Source organism: Cervus canadensis, chromosome 6 (assembly GCF_019320065.1).
Source record: "Cervus canadensis isolate Bull #8, Minnesota chromosome 6, ASM1932006v1, whole genome shotgun sequence".
NCBI classification, from domain to species: domain Eukaryota; kingdom Metazoa; phylum Chordata; class Mammalia; order Artiodactyla; family Cervidae; genus Cervus; species Cervus canadensis.
The window spans coordinates 37,539,749-37,554,617 of NC_057391.1; the positions used below are offsets into that span (position 1 = coordinate 37,539,749).

General features: G+C 35.2%; 1 protein-coding gene across 3 annotated transcripts in view; it reads right to left on the bottom strand.

The window, feature by feature from the left end:
- INO80 (INO80 complex ATPase subunit) overlaps window positions 1–14,869 on the bottom strand; it is a 120,208-nt gene that overhangs the window by 58,596 nt on the left and 46,743 nt on the right. For all 3 annotated transcript variants that reach the window (XM_043471515.1, XM_043471516.1, XM_043471517.1), the window contains exons 15-23: window positions 9,618–9,677; window positions 9,055–9,197; window positions 7,428–7,512; window positions 6,437–6,554; window positions 5,427–5,512; window positions 2,585–2,752; window positions 2,231–2,364; window positions 1,063–1,130; window positions 233–326 (exon numbers count right to left, since the gene is read on the bottom strand). In XM_043471515.1, coding sequence (XP_043327450.1) covers window positions 233–326; window positions 1,063–1,130; window positions 2,231–2,364; window positions 2,585–2,752; window positions 5,427–5,512; window positions 6,437–6,554; window positions 7,428–7,512; window positions 9,055–9,197; window positions 9,618–9,677 — 956 coding nt within the window. The remainder of the gene's footprint in view (window positions 1–232; window positions 327–1,062; window positions 1,131–2,230; window positions 2,365–2,584; window positions 2,753–5,426; window positions 5,513–6,436; window positions 6,555–7,427; window positions 7,513–9,054; window positions 9,198–9,617; window positions 9,678–14,869) is intronic.

The window sequence follows — 14,869 nt, forward strand, 5'->3', positions numbered from 1 at the left end:
TGGGAGAAGAACCTAAACAGTTTTTATTTAAGGAATAGCATGAAGCATTGTACAATTATTAAATTTTCAAAAGAAAGTTATGATTTCCTTATAAAACTTTAATTCTTAATACAAAAAGAATGAGAGGCTCTATAAGATCATATAATACTAAATATTTAATTTCACAGTATTCAACATTTGCCCCTATTTATTCTCAACTGTTCTCTCATCAAACAATGAACAAACTTCTCACCTGGCTAAAAGTCCCTGAAGCATGAGGTTTGCCATTTCAGCTGGAGATACATCAATAAAGCGAAGGAAAGAGAAACAGCTTTCTTCATTAACACCTGGAATATCAAAGAACAAAGTGAAACCCAACAGAAAACCAAGAGACAACACTCAACTAAAGCCTGCTGAACTGCTGAATTTTGACTTAAGAATTTAAAATTATTCTAAAGGTTCCAATACAGCCACTTTGACAGAAGACAGAGTGTCATATTTTTGTACCACAATCCACAAGTAAAAGAGGCAGATGTATGAGATATGACATATATGGGCCAGAGTGGAGTTGGCTCATCAGTTACCTCTGGGGTTTCAGATCCTTGGCTAACTGCCTTCCTCATTTTATTGTGCCAGGAAACGGAAAAGAAAAGGAAAGCACAGAGGTGAAAAATTCTGAACTTCTGCCTCAATACTTTGGACAATGCTCAAAGTTGAGCAGCTTCCTTTCCTTAGACTAAGCAGGAGGGACCTAAAGAATCAAACTAACAAGAGCCCGCACTGTCTCTATCGCACCTTTATTCAAGAGTTTAAGAAATTTTTAAGAGACAGATATAAAACAAAGATAGAAGGTCAACTGAAACGAAAAGAAATTAAAAAAAAATTTTTTTAATGTTTTCTGTTATAAACACAAAGCCTGCCAGCATCTACAGATGAAGACAACTAATTTACTTAAATCTTATCAAGACTATAAACAAAAGCCTAGCAGTTAGGCAAAGCCACTACTAGTTCCAACTCAGCAAAACAAAGACCATCCTGATAAATCCTTGGCATCCTTTCCTTCTCAAAGATCAAAACACCTACCTTTTCTGTGAAAGAGAGACTGTTGGATATAGTCCGGTGCAAATGGAGAAAGAAGAACCCTTAACCACCTGTAAAGTAAATAAAATAAAATAAATCCAAACCCAAATATAAATATCAGGAAGTTAACTAAACTGGAGATTCCAAACTAAAAGAATCTTTGAAGGTTTGAAACTGTTTCTACTTTTGAGAATTTTGTTGCCAGGCAAAAATGATACCATATAAAATACTAAATATTTACTAAAGGTAGTAGATGATAATACAAGTTCAAAGCGGTCTCATCTTATTTCACATTTCCAGAAACACAATTCCAGCACTGCAAGCTGCCATATACTATATTAAACAAAAACCACTACAACTCTGTTGTTAAGCCCCTTGCCAATGTACTTAAGTATTAGCCTGGAGCTATCACAGACAAAGAATTCTAAAATTAAACCCAAGAAATCTGTCTCAGTTTCAGTAATGTTAGGCTAGATGTTGTTGATGATTATTTTGATAATATTGTTTATATAGTTTCTATACAGAAGGAGCTTTCTAAATCTATGGTTCTCAAGTGCAGGTGTACACAAGACTCCTTTGGAAATTTGTTTAAAAACTTCAAAAGCAATTGTTAAATTTTCAAAATAAAATTATTATTTTCTGAGTGATTCTGCATGCAGAAGTGCAGAATGGACCTACACACCTATTTTCTGAATGGAAGTGGTTTCCAGCATATTACCATTAACAACCCTTCATTTTTTTTTTTTTTTAAACCAAATCTGTCATTGTTGACTCTGGGGAAAAGGTAAATTTGATTAATTTGAAATCGAATCAGTTTTCCCACAAGTGCTATTCCAAGTGTGAAATAAGCCACTACAAAGCAATTTCATCAATACTTAGGCAGAGATATTTGTTGATCTCTCTTGGTACAAGTACATGTTTGCACACAGGTGAACATTCCTCATTCAGAAAGGGAACTGAAAGTAGCTAGAGCCTTTCAGGTCATCCAGTTAAACTCTTGATAGTACACAGACCCTATCACAACATCCCTCAACAAACAGTTGTCCACCCATTGCTTAAATACTTCACTGTTGTGGAACTCACTCTCAATTAAGTTTATCTACTAAGCCACAAAACCACAAATTACAAAAGCACTCTTAGAGCAAACAGATATTAATTAATATGTGCTCACCTGTCTCGTGAATGGTTGAAGACCCTGATCTGTCCATGACGGTAGATAAACTTTGAAATCTGGTATGGCTTTAAGGAAATATGAAATGGAGACCAAGTTTCTTGTCGTTCAAATAATTCTGGGTGATTACATACCTAAAAAAAAGGGAAATGATAAGACAACAGAGTCATGTGCAGACATCACTATGAAGCAACGGGGGAACCCTAAACCTTGCATGTTTACCTTTATGAATATATACATTCCCATTTTCATTCTTTAACAGCCTTTGTTTATTTAGCATCAAGGCTAGCTAAAGCCTCTTCCTTAAAGTGGGTTAATAAAGACAACTCTAGGGTGGCTGACCTAAGCTCTCACCTTCCTAAACTGCATGACCAGATTCATGAGGCTGCTGGTGGTTGTCTGTGCTTGCTGGGTAGAGCCCATAGAAGACTGCAATAAATCCTCAATGGAAATTTTGTTCTTCAGTGCCTGATACAGCAGTTTCTGTCGGCTGGTCAGTTGGCAATACATTAGAATCTCAATCTAAAAATCAATAAGGACATTTATATTTTGAAAAACAGTTTATAAGAAGACTCAGTATTACCATAAAGTTGGAAACTCATGCAAGGCAGATTATGATTGGAAAGAAAACAGTACACATATCTCAAGAAACTCAGTATCTCTATAAACTTGTGATATGGCTAATTCAAGAAACTCAGTATCTCTATAAACCTGATGTGGTTAGCTATCCCAAACATGAGCTTTTCTGGATCCTCTCCCCTTGTCACTCACTCTACATGCTGTCCATGGGCAACCTCTTCCATTTCTAACAGCACCAACTACCATCAATCACAGTAACTTGCAAAAATGTATTTCCAAACACCCCTAAGCCCCATATTTCGAACTACCTACTAAAATAGTATCACTCAAAAAGTCTGTAGCAATTGCATTTGTGGCGTATCAGAAAAAAAAAATTTTCTCTTTCACAATTTACTTGATTAACAGCATTCTCATTTACTAAGTTGCCCAAAAAGAAACTTCAAAAAGTCAGCAGTGATCTCTTCTCTTTCATACCCTGTGTTCTATCATTTTCTAAGTCCCTCAACTCAACCTGGAAATTTTTCTCTAACCACCCTGACATACCACAGAATCTCACCATATCTAACCTAGACTGCTATTACTATGGGAGCTTCCCGCCTCCAGTCTCTCCTGGTTCCAAGAAACCTTCCATGCAAATCTTTTAAAGTACCCAAGTGCTGGAAAACCTTCAATGTAAGTTACTGCCTATGGTAAAATATTAAAAATTCTAGGGGAAGGAGGGGAGAAAAAAAAAAAAAAAAAATTAAAAATTCTCCTGTAGGCAGAGGCCTCCCATAGTCTAACTCACCGTACTGTCCCAATCTCATCATGTTCTCCTGTATTTCTTAGCAACAACAGTCTGAATGTTTGCCACACGCTGCCTATTTGAATATTGACCTACCTTTGTTCATTCTTGTTGCTTAGCACCCACTTCCCACCATATTTCCTAGTAAAAGCCAACTCATTATTCCAGATCTAGCTCACACGGCATCTCTGCTTTGATGAACCTTCCCTAATAGAACTATCCTCTTTCTGTGTTCCCATTATACTTCACACAGATCATCACTGTATATCCTATGATATAGTACCAGCTATTTAGATATTCATCTCCCTGGGAAATCTGAATAGAACCTAGACGCTGCATCTCTACATATCAGTTGCTCGCAGACAGTAATAGTTCAATAACATATATATTATTTAATTAACAGATTAGAAACATTGCTGATGTTTAAGAAATTTATAATACATGCAGTAGTTAAGAACCACACATCTTCTGATCACCTCGCTAATAACCACTAAATAAGAGATATTATGATGCTGCTATTGTTTTTAAGCTGTTTCTGATGTAAAAACCTCAAAGATCCATTTTTTTCATGAATTATTTTCTATCAGGTACATCTGTGTGATACTTCTATTTAGGCAAAATCAGCCAGTTTCACAAAACGACCAAAAAGTTTTTTTTAAAGGAATAAAACAAAGGTACACTTCTTTCCCTCTCTTTGAAGGTGTATGTCACCACTACAATCCTATACGAGAGTTCCTAAATTTAAAAATGATCCAGCCTCTGGCAGTGACAATGAGAACCACCTGATGTTATCAAGAACCTGGAAAGATGCCTTTTATACAGACAGAAGAACTGTGAGAAACAGGAGTAACCTACGTGAGGCAGGAAAATACTCCAAAGGAGTAAGAACTGGGAGAAAAAAAAAGATGAAAGGAGAATATGAGGAAGATTCACAAGAAATAACAGAAAATTACAGAGGTCGGGTAAAAATCCAAAAAAAATATTTATGAACCATAATTATAGACTTTATGAGAAAAAGTAATACAGCTCAAAGCACATTAAACTTCTAAACCTACCTCTCAGTCTGCAGAAATACAGGAGACAGAGGAACATGTCAGAGAACACCCCAATAATGCATTTAGCAAAATTCGGTATGTGGAAAACTCTGGACAAACTACTCAGTTTCCCCAACAAAGAATTGCAAAAGGGAAAAAAGAAGGGTGGGACTAAAAGGTATCTAAGGGACATATCACCCAAACACTACATATGGACCTTGTTTGGATCCTGACCTCAAAAAGTGAACACTTTAAAAGAGAAAGGAAGAAAAAAAGCATACACAAAGATAACTGGGGATATCTGAGCACTGACTGGGTATGTGATACTACAATGAAGTAACTTCTTTTTTTGTAGAGATGATAATGATATGTGATTATATATTTTAAAAAACACCAAATCTTTTAGAGATACACATGAAAATATTTATAAATGAAACAAAAGACATTCAAGATCTGCTTCAGAATAATCTAAAGGGGTGAAGAATGATCATGGGTTGATAATTTAGGCTATATGGAGGATTCATTATACTATTCTTTTATAATATTTCAAATTCTCCATAATAAAAAGTATAAAACAAAAAAGAAAAAACTATTACTTGCAAAAAAAAAAAAAAAAAAAAACCTATTACTTGCCTTGATTATTTGACTCATCTTAAGTCTCTGTTGACCCTCCCAAGTTTAAAGGTTTTCTCTCAAACTAATTACGCTTCAACTAAACATTTACTGAGGAATTTTTTTACCCTGGAATCTTAAGTTGGTGTTTAATAAATCCTAAAATCACAAGATCAACTTCCCTTACCTTATCAGACAATTCATTTTCCACATCTTTCTTGATTCTCCTCAGCATAAATGGCTTCAATATCATGTGTAAGCGAGAAAGTTGATCTGAAATGGCAGGAGACCCCCAGACAAACAATACATTATATCAATTTAACAACAACAAAAAAAAGAAATATCATGATCATCTCTCACTAAACACCTCTGGCATAATGATTTTTTTGAAAGACTGAAACAATCTTTTCCCAGGTAGGAAGCCAAGGGATCTGAATTTTCCACAGCATCTTCCTATAGTCAATTGGGCAAATGCGTTTTGCTATCATTTACTCAGACTAACAAGGATGATTTTATTTTTATCAGAGTTCACCTTCAAAATGTTTCAAGAACATTTTATCAATAATAGGGTTCTCAGACAGGTCTAATGCAAGCTATATGGGACTCCCAGTGTTGCCCCAAAATCATTTTTCAAAGTGTGTCAGCATATTAACAACATGTAGTATAAGAAATTACTTAAAGACTTTTCTAATGGTAGATATCACTTCACATTATGTAATAAATACTCCATAACTCTCTTAAAAGATACTAGTCAAGAGATCAAAAAAATTTATAATAAAAACTCAAAAATGTTCAAAGAAGAAATAAATCCTAATATATAGAGAAAAAATACCAAAAATTACCCTTCTAATATTTTGTTTTTATTACAGGCAAAAAGTCTTACCCCATTTCACAAAGAATATAAAGTTTTTCAGGATCTATGTGGAAAATGAGGATTTTGTAAGCCAAAACTGAACTTTGCCTGTTCTGCCTTGAGTAAATAGTCAACACTACAGCAGCATCACTTGAGTAAGTCCTTTTTTGACTCTTAAACACACACAAAGCACATAAAAAAGAAAAAAATTGTATTTTAAAAGAGAAAAAACTTTTGTCTCAGATCCTCTTATGCATACTAGAAGAAAATTCTTTACACAGAAGAAAATATACAATTATGTGCTGCCTACACTAATAAGAATGAAAGTTCATAAAAGTACTCACTCTCATCTATGGCAGATTTGTTTTCGGCATGGCTCTCAATGTCCTTGGAAAACCATTCATTAAATTCCTCGTGTGAATCAAATAACGTTGGCATAATGAAATGCAACAGAGCCCAGAGCTGGAAACAAACGAAAAGTAAAATAGCTACAGAGCAACAAAATGACAGGATGTGAAGACATAATGAGTTCAGAGAGAGAAAGTGAACTTGCAGATTTGTTTATCTGTGTCTAGGTGCATGTGTATGTGTGACTAAGTGAGAGTGTATAAGCACATGTCTCATCAACCAACTTTAACAAGGCACTGTAGCAAAATGTGGTTATTTTTCAATTAATTTCACACTGAAAGTCTCAAAGTCCTGCTCAGATTTGGCAGTGAGACAGTTTTAAAATTTATACAAAGATCCATTCCACAACTGAACACAGTCTGAGGTAGCAAAACTTGCTAATAATAACTCTAGATCAGGGATCAGTAAATTATGACTTGTGGTACCGAGTCTGGTCTGCCATCTACTTTTATAAATTAAACTTTATATTGGACATAGTCATACCTATTCTTTTATGTATCATCTATGACTGCTTTTACATTACAATGGAAGGTTGACTAGCCGTGCAGTGACTATATGGCCCATAAGTCTAAATATTTACTACCAGATTCTTTACAGAAAGTTTTCTGATTCCTATTTTAGATGATAAGAGAATTTTAGCTCCTCTCAGTGTTAAAGAATATTACCTTTTCATTCTAGTATAAAAATATCTCTGCATTAGATGAGTAGCATTCTTAATGTGATCATTATTTAAGTACCAAAGAATAATGAAATTTACTTGCCTTGTGCCAGAGAATAAGAAAACAGGAATGATGCCTCCTCTGCACCTCCCCACAAAAAACCACATAGGGCAAATTCTTCCTTTTAAAGGGGGATTATAAGTTGTATACAGCTATAACACTCTGGGTGGGCCTGGGTAAAGAATTCCAATCTGTTACTAGTGCCTACCTCTGCCATGGTGTTCTGAATGGGGGTCCCAGTTAGCAAAAGCCGATTCCGACACTGAAACTGCAGGAGTATCTTCCAACGAACACTGTCCAATAAAATGAGCAATAAATTCCAAGTTAGCAGTAAATCTTTATTTGCCCTACTGAGAACCCTTATTTCTAGAAATGCTTTTCAAAAAATAACAAACATTCAGAATCAAGCAATCTATAATAAACACAATTGAAAAATATCATTCAACAAAGCTGAGGATAGGAAATTTCAAAGGAATTAACTTCTCTATACTGAAAACATGATATTAAGGTATCAAAATTTTAAAAAATCCTCAAATAGGCAGTGAAAGTGAAAGTGTTAGTCGTTCAATCGTTTGCAACCCCATGCACTATAGCCTGGCAAGCTCCTCCGTCCATGGAATTCTCCAGGCAAGAATACTGGAGTGAGTAGCTATTCCCTTCTCCAGAGGATCTTCCCAACCCAGGGATCGAACCCAGGTCTTCTACATTGCAGGCAGATTCTTTATGATCTGAGCCAGCAGCGAAGCCCAAATAGGCAGAGTAGGATCCATTCTGGCTTGATAAAGTCCTTCACTATCTTTAGTCAGTTTTGTTGATACAAACCACGTAACTGGTGGCACTAGTGGTTAAAGAATCTGCTTGCCAGTGGAGGAGACCCAGGAGTCACAGGTTCGATCCCTGGGTTGGGAAGATCCCCTAGAGGTGGAAATGGCAACCACTTCTGTATTCTTGCCTGGGAAATCCCATGGACAGAGGAGCCTGCTGGGCTACAATTCATGGGGTTGCCAAGAGTCAGACACAACTAAGCGACTAAATACACATAGTAGAAAGTTTCTAAATTATTACTCTTTATGCTTCTAGTGTGAGTTTGGAGGGAACAATGGAAAATGAGAAAGGGTAAGAAGCAAATACAAACTGAATCTATTGCTCCTGGCCACAAGCACGCCCTACTTCAAAACAGTGAAACAGGAAATTACACTCTTCAGAGAATGGAAAGGTCCCTGGAAAATACTATTCTGCCAGTTTACATGGACTTCTAAGAAAGTCCTATGAATTCACCAAGAGTTAATAAAATCTATCAAACTCAAGGTCTAATACCACTGAGTAACACTTCAGAGTCAAGCACTCATTTACTATTCAGTTTGGGAGCTTAAAGGTATTAGAACATTTTAAACATGTAACTTTCAATTAAAGGATTCTTAGGAGTCTAATAACCATCCAGGGACTAGGATAACCTGCATAAAATAGTAGAAGCTATAATTCACAGAATTTAACATTCTGCTTCCTACTAAGATCTGTAAAGTAATCCCTCAAGCAAAGGGCAGATACCCCTTCCTCCACAGAAAATTTCCTTAAAGAACAAAAATCAGTTAAAATGTCATAATTATTGAGTGGGTAGGAAGAAGTTGAGAAAAACCCTCACACTCTAAACATTAATATTTATATTCCATGAAAACACAAAAAAGAATGTATGCCTTCTGGTCAGATACATGGTTTATGCAGATACCACGTTTTGAATTCTCTCTGATCTTCATTCTTGTGTGCGTATATCATACACATGTCTATGTATCTGTAAGTCCTCAGTCCACAGACTTTATTTCTACTACTTGCATTACCTGGAACTACTCTTGAGTGCCTGAGCTTCATCCAATACCATGTACTGCCACTTGACTCGCTGGAAATACTTTACATCCTGTACCACCAGCTGGTAACTGGTGATAACCACATGGAAGGGGGCATCCTGAGTGTAGAGGGTCTTCTGTAAATAAAAGAGGGCAAGGGTGAAAACAGATACCTAAACAATTCATAATAAGACAATGAGGAATGGACTGTATTTCCTAAGGCCAAGAAGTTTAAGATAGCCCTAAAGATATGCCTCTCCCATGTAGGAGATGTGTAGTGAATTAAAGCATGACTGTTTTTAAAGCAGTCAGTCACCTTAATCACAAACCTTGTTAAAAAGTAGTCATCAGCTTATTAAAGAGAAAAGTTCTTAATCCTGGCTGACTGTCTATAACGGGAAAAGCATTGTAAAAGAAAAAAAATTACATCTGCATAGAAACATGTAAGATTTTATGTTAAGAGAAATTATTCAAATCAACTGGAGAAATAATGACTACACATATGTGTGAATATGTATATGTGTGTATGCATATGCTTACAGTAAGCTGAAAGTTACCTGACTCCAGAACCTCCTGATGACTTTCCTGTCATGAGGATTTCCCCAATATGGTAGCACCTGGAAAAAGGACCAATATGTATATTAGTTTCTACTGATAATCTTAAAAGTATCATCACAAATACAGGCTTTTCTGGTGGCTAATGGTAAAGAACCTGCCTATAATTCAGGAGAACTAGGTTCAATCTCTGGGTCGGGAGGATCCCCTGGAGAAGAGAATGGCTACCTTCTCCAGTATTCTCGCCTGGAGAATTCCATGAACAGAGGAGACTGGGGGGGCTACAGTCCACGAAGTCACAAAGAGTTGGACATGACTGAATGACTAACACTTTCACTTTCATCATTACCAATACATTAATCAGAAAGGCTTTTTTAAAAAACTTAACAGAACGAATATTGGAATTCCTCTTTTGTCATTACTATACTAGGAGTTGGACGAGCACTCTTCCTACTGACCCAGTTAAAACACAAATACAGAACAACTGTTTGAAGGCATCAGAGAGCTACTTAGAGGAGTCCAGATCTAGAAAGACAGGAAAGCCTGGCATTATACATGTTCCTCTAGAGAGTGCTGATCCTTCCCAAAAGCTCTAGTTGAGACACGAAGAAACTGATAAGTTGTTTTTCTTTTAAAGGGATACACAACCCACAAAGAACTGTAGTTCAAGGAGGAAAGTTTCTGATAACTACCCATCTCCCTGGCCTTAAGTTGGGAATGAAAAGATACATACACACTGGTAGTAAAGGTAAACTATACATACACTCGCTTTATCAGATTCTGAAATCTGGCTTCAATTCATCCCAACTCTTGACTCACATTAATGGGGCTTTGGATTATTAGTGTCCCAGAAAAAAATTACTGTAGGCAAAAAAATCCACAACAAAACCCCAAACACACATTGATCCTCTCTCTGGAAAAAGAAAATAACATCCAGAGCCCACAATTATCTCCAGAACTTTTCCTATACATCTGGCATTAAAACAAAACCAAACCAAAAATTTTAGAAACAAACTTTTAAACAAATGCTTGTTTGTTCACAGAGGAGATTTAGGATTTCAGTGTTACACTAGAAATTACAAAAGAACCAAAGGGTATTTCTAGAACTGAAAAAATAACTACAATTAATAATTAAATGATGAGTTCAATAGACTGAATCAGTTGAAGAGAAAATTAGTGAACTACAAGAGAGGTCAGAAGGAAACATCCAGACCAAAGCATGGAGAAACAAAACAATGTAAAACTCGGCACTTCTGTGATGTACCTAGACGTAACTCTCATTCTTTTTATTGTTATGGGATTCAAAGTGCTTCTTGAATCCATAGCTTAACATGTTTTGTTCTTTTGAAAAATCTCAGAAAAGGAAGCACAAATATGCAGGAAGGGATGAAGATCAATGAGAAATGAATGTGAATAATATGAATAAATCTAAATAATTTCAAAAGTATAAATAATAGTAAAATGTCTTCTGGGGTTTAAAATATAAAATATATACAAAAACAACTGTGTTAAGCCTAGAGAAGAGGAGTATAGTTACAGTACTATACTAAGGTCTTTCTACTATCTGAAACATATCAACAGTATTAACTTGCATTTTTTTTTAGAAAGTTAAGCATGCATGTTGTATTTTCCTGGGAATCTACTGAATAACAGAATGAATATATAATTAGCAAGTTTAAAAGGGGGAAGAAATACTACTACTTTCCCAGTAGTCCAGTGGCTAAGAATCCACCTTGCAATGCAGGGAACTTGGTTCAGTCCCTGGTCAGGAAACTAAGATCCCACACACCTCGGAGCCAAGAAGCCTGTGCTCCACAACTACTGAGCCTGCAGAGCACAACTAGAGTCCACGTGCCAACAAAAGACCTGCATGAGCCAACCAAGCCCCCTCGGTCTGCAACTGAGACTCAATGCAGCCAAATAAATAAATGTACTTTATTATTTTTAAAATATTATTTATTTTATTTTTGGCTGTGCAGGGTCTTCCTTACTACAGATAGGCTTTCTAGTTGCGGTTCATGGACTTCTCAGAGCTCAGTTGCCCTGTAGCATGTGGAATCTTCCTAGATCAAGGATTGAACCCACGTCCCCTGCATTGTCAGGCAGATTCTCAACCAGTGGACCACTAGGGAAGTCCCAATAATATTTTTAAAAAATAAATAAAAGGAAAAAAAAAGATAAAATCGAATCAATCAAAAGGACTCAAAGGGAAAAAAGGAAAGTTAAACAGGTGAAAGAAGAAAGCAGAGACAACATATTTAAATGCAGCATATCAATGATTACATTAAAAGTAAGCACAGATATTCCAAATAAAAGAAATACATGTTAAATATAAATATACAGAATAGTTAAAAAAAAAAACCAGAGCAAGCAAACACTAACCAAAAGTGTTTGGAGTGAATATCAAAGAAAATAGACTTTAAGATTTTCCTTCTTAAAGGAAAAATTTTGTAATAATAAAAAGTTCATTCACCAGGAAGATAAAATTGTAAATCTGTGTACATCTCATTGTCTTAAAGCAAAAACAAACAGAAGAAAACAAAAATGTATACATCCATAACTGTTGTCAATATTAACACATCTCTTTCAGTCAGCAATAGGACAGGCAGACAAAAAATCAGTAAAGATGTAACAGAACAAGTTAACAAACTTGACCTAATCAACATATATACAATGTACTTAACAAGTGCAGAACAACTACTATTTTCAAACATACATAGGAACATTTATAAAAACTGCCCATGTGCCGAGCCATAAAAGCAAAGCTCAACAAATTCAAAGGATTAAATTAATAATAAAAAGCATATTTTCTTATCAGTGGATTTAAGCTATAAATAACAAAAAGATACCTAGAAAATCATCCTTTGTTTAGAAAATAAGAAAAACACTTTTAAGTAACCCATGAATCAAAGAAGAACTTGAAGTAGAAACTGGAAAGTATTTTGAATGTTAAGATAATAAAAATGTGACACCTCAAATCTTTGGATGGCTATGGTCATGCTAAGAAAAAATACCCTTGAATAAACATTAGAAAGAGCTGAAAATAAACCATTTAAGCTCCATCTCAAAATGATGGAAAGATAAAGAAGTTTACCCAAAAAAGTAGAAAAAGAATAAAGAAAGAGCAGAAATAAATGAAATAGAAAACATACTGAATAGTCAATTTTAGGAATGAAAAGTGGTACATTAGTCAAGAGAAAAAATCTAAATCCTATTTCACAAGGAAAAGGAGGGAGATCATAGGCACTAATCATACTAGAACCCTAAAACCAGTGTTACTCAGACAGTTGCCAAATAAAATGAACTTTTAGATGTTATCATAATAGATCTAAGTGTCTTTTGAATGTAACCAGACCTTAAACTTGAGTAATGTCTACTTCTAACTATGTTCTGCAGGGAAGTGAACACACTTCTAACAATTTAAAGGAATAATGGTAACAGAAACAATGAATTAATAGACCAAACGTCATCAAACTTTTTCTACAAATAGCCAGATAGTAATTTTAGCTTTGTATGCCGCAGTCTCTGCCACAACTACTCAACTCTGCTGTTGTGATGTCAATGCTGCCACAAATAATCAAATTTAATATTTACATAATATATATATCAAACATAATATATGTGTACTTAAATTTCATATTTCATTTGCAATGAAATATTGTTCTTTTGTAAGCAACAATTTTAAAAAGCAAAAAAAAAACTATTCTTAGCTCATAAGCTGTACCAAAGAACTGGAGGTGAATTCCTCAATAAATTAAATAAAGAGATAGCATTTCCACCCCTAGGTTATACCCAAAAGAACTGAAAAGAGGACAAGTGTTCAAATAGAAACCTGTACATGAATGTTTACAGCAGTATTATTAACAACAGCCAAAAAGAAGAAACAATCAAAATATCCATCAACAGACGAATGGATAAACAAAATACAGTATACCCAGAAATTCACTATATTATACTCACTATAATATATATTATGACTGAATATTATTCAATCAGAAAAAGGAATGAAGTGCACAACATGATGAACACCTTGGAAAAACTGCTAAGTGAAAAGAAGCCACATAAAAGGCCACATCCCGGGTATACAAAATATTCAGAATAAGCAAATCCACAGAGACATGAAGAAAATTTGTGGTAGACAGAGGCTAGAGGCAAAGAGAAACAGGGAAAGAGATTTCTGTTTGGGATGATAAAATTCTGCAACCAGACAGCAGTGATTTTCACAACAAATGTACTTAATACTACTCAACTGCACGCTTTCAACTGGCCCAGAAGTCCTATTTTACTGACCCCTAAACTAGAGTTTCAAAAGGAAGCTCAAAATGCAAATAAAAACTCAGTTTCAGGCACTGGTATAAAGTCAAAGGAGAGGTACCAATGATGTTATGTAGTACTACATTGCCATCTATTGGCCTGTGAAAGAAATATTGAAGGTGGCTTCGAAGAAAACTTTTAAGAATTAACTTTTTGACCTCCTCATTGTTTACCATGTAACAACAAAAGAGCAGGAAAAAAGATGGATGCTCCATATTCAATGTGAAAAAACTCTACAGAGAAAATACTCAACAAATTGCCTTAGAATGACCTCACCTCCTTAGAATGAGTTAGCCAAGTTAAAAGCCATATACATAACGTGCCTTGTAAACAGTTCTTAGGTCTATTAATTCAGCCACAAAGGTGTGGCCACAGACACAAAGGTGCCCCAAAGTGGAATACCTCAGACATGTCCCTATTCCTTACAAAGCATAAGCCAGAAAAACACCTCCCATGCCCTCTTAAATTGCGTGGAACCTCTGTTTATTATGGAGACCCAAGATCAAAGATCATGTCAGTATCTCTTGATATATAATCTCCATAAAATCCTCCTTAATATGCAACTTCATTATCATTATATTCCTTTATAGACAAAACAAGTATTTAACATTTCCTTCCTTTTACTTGCAAATAAGATAATAAATCCTATCCATTCTTTCTTATATCCCAACAACTTTGCATAATTAAACTATTTAAATCTTGTCCGTACTTGATGTAACATATTTTCTTGCTGATCACTTCCCATGTCAATCTCAATTCTTTTCCTCTACATTAGTTAAAATCAACTTTCACATTATTACCTTAGACATTATAAACTGGACCAAAACTGAAGACGTGGCTTTGGAGTGTCAAAAAAATTGATTATGATTTATCAAAACCTACATTAAGTCAGTCAGCAACATAGATATTTTCTATTATGGCAGTACAACTAGGAGCTACA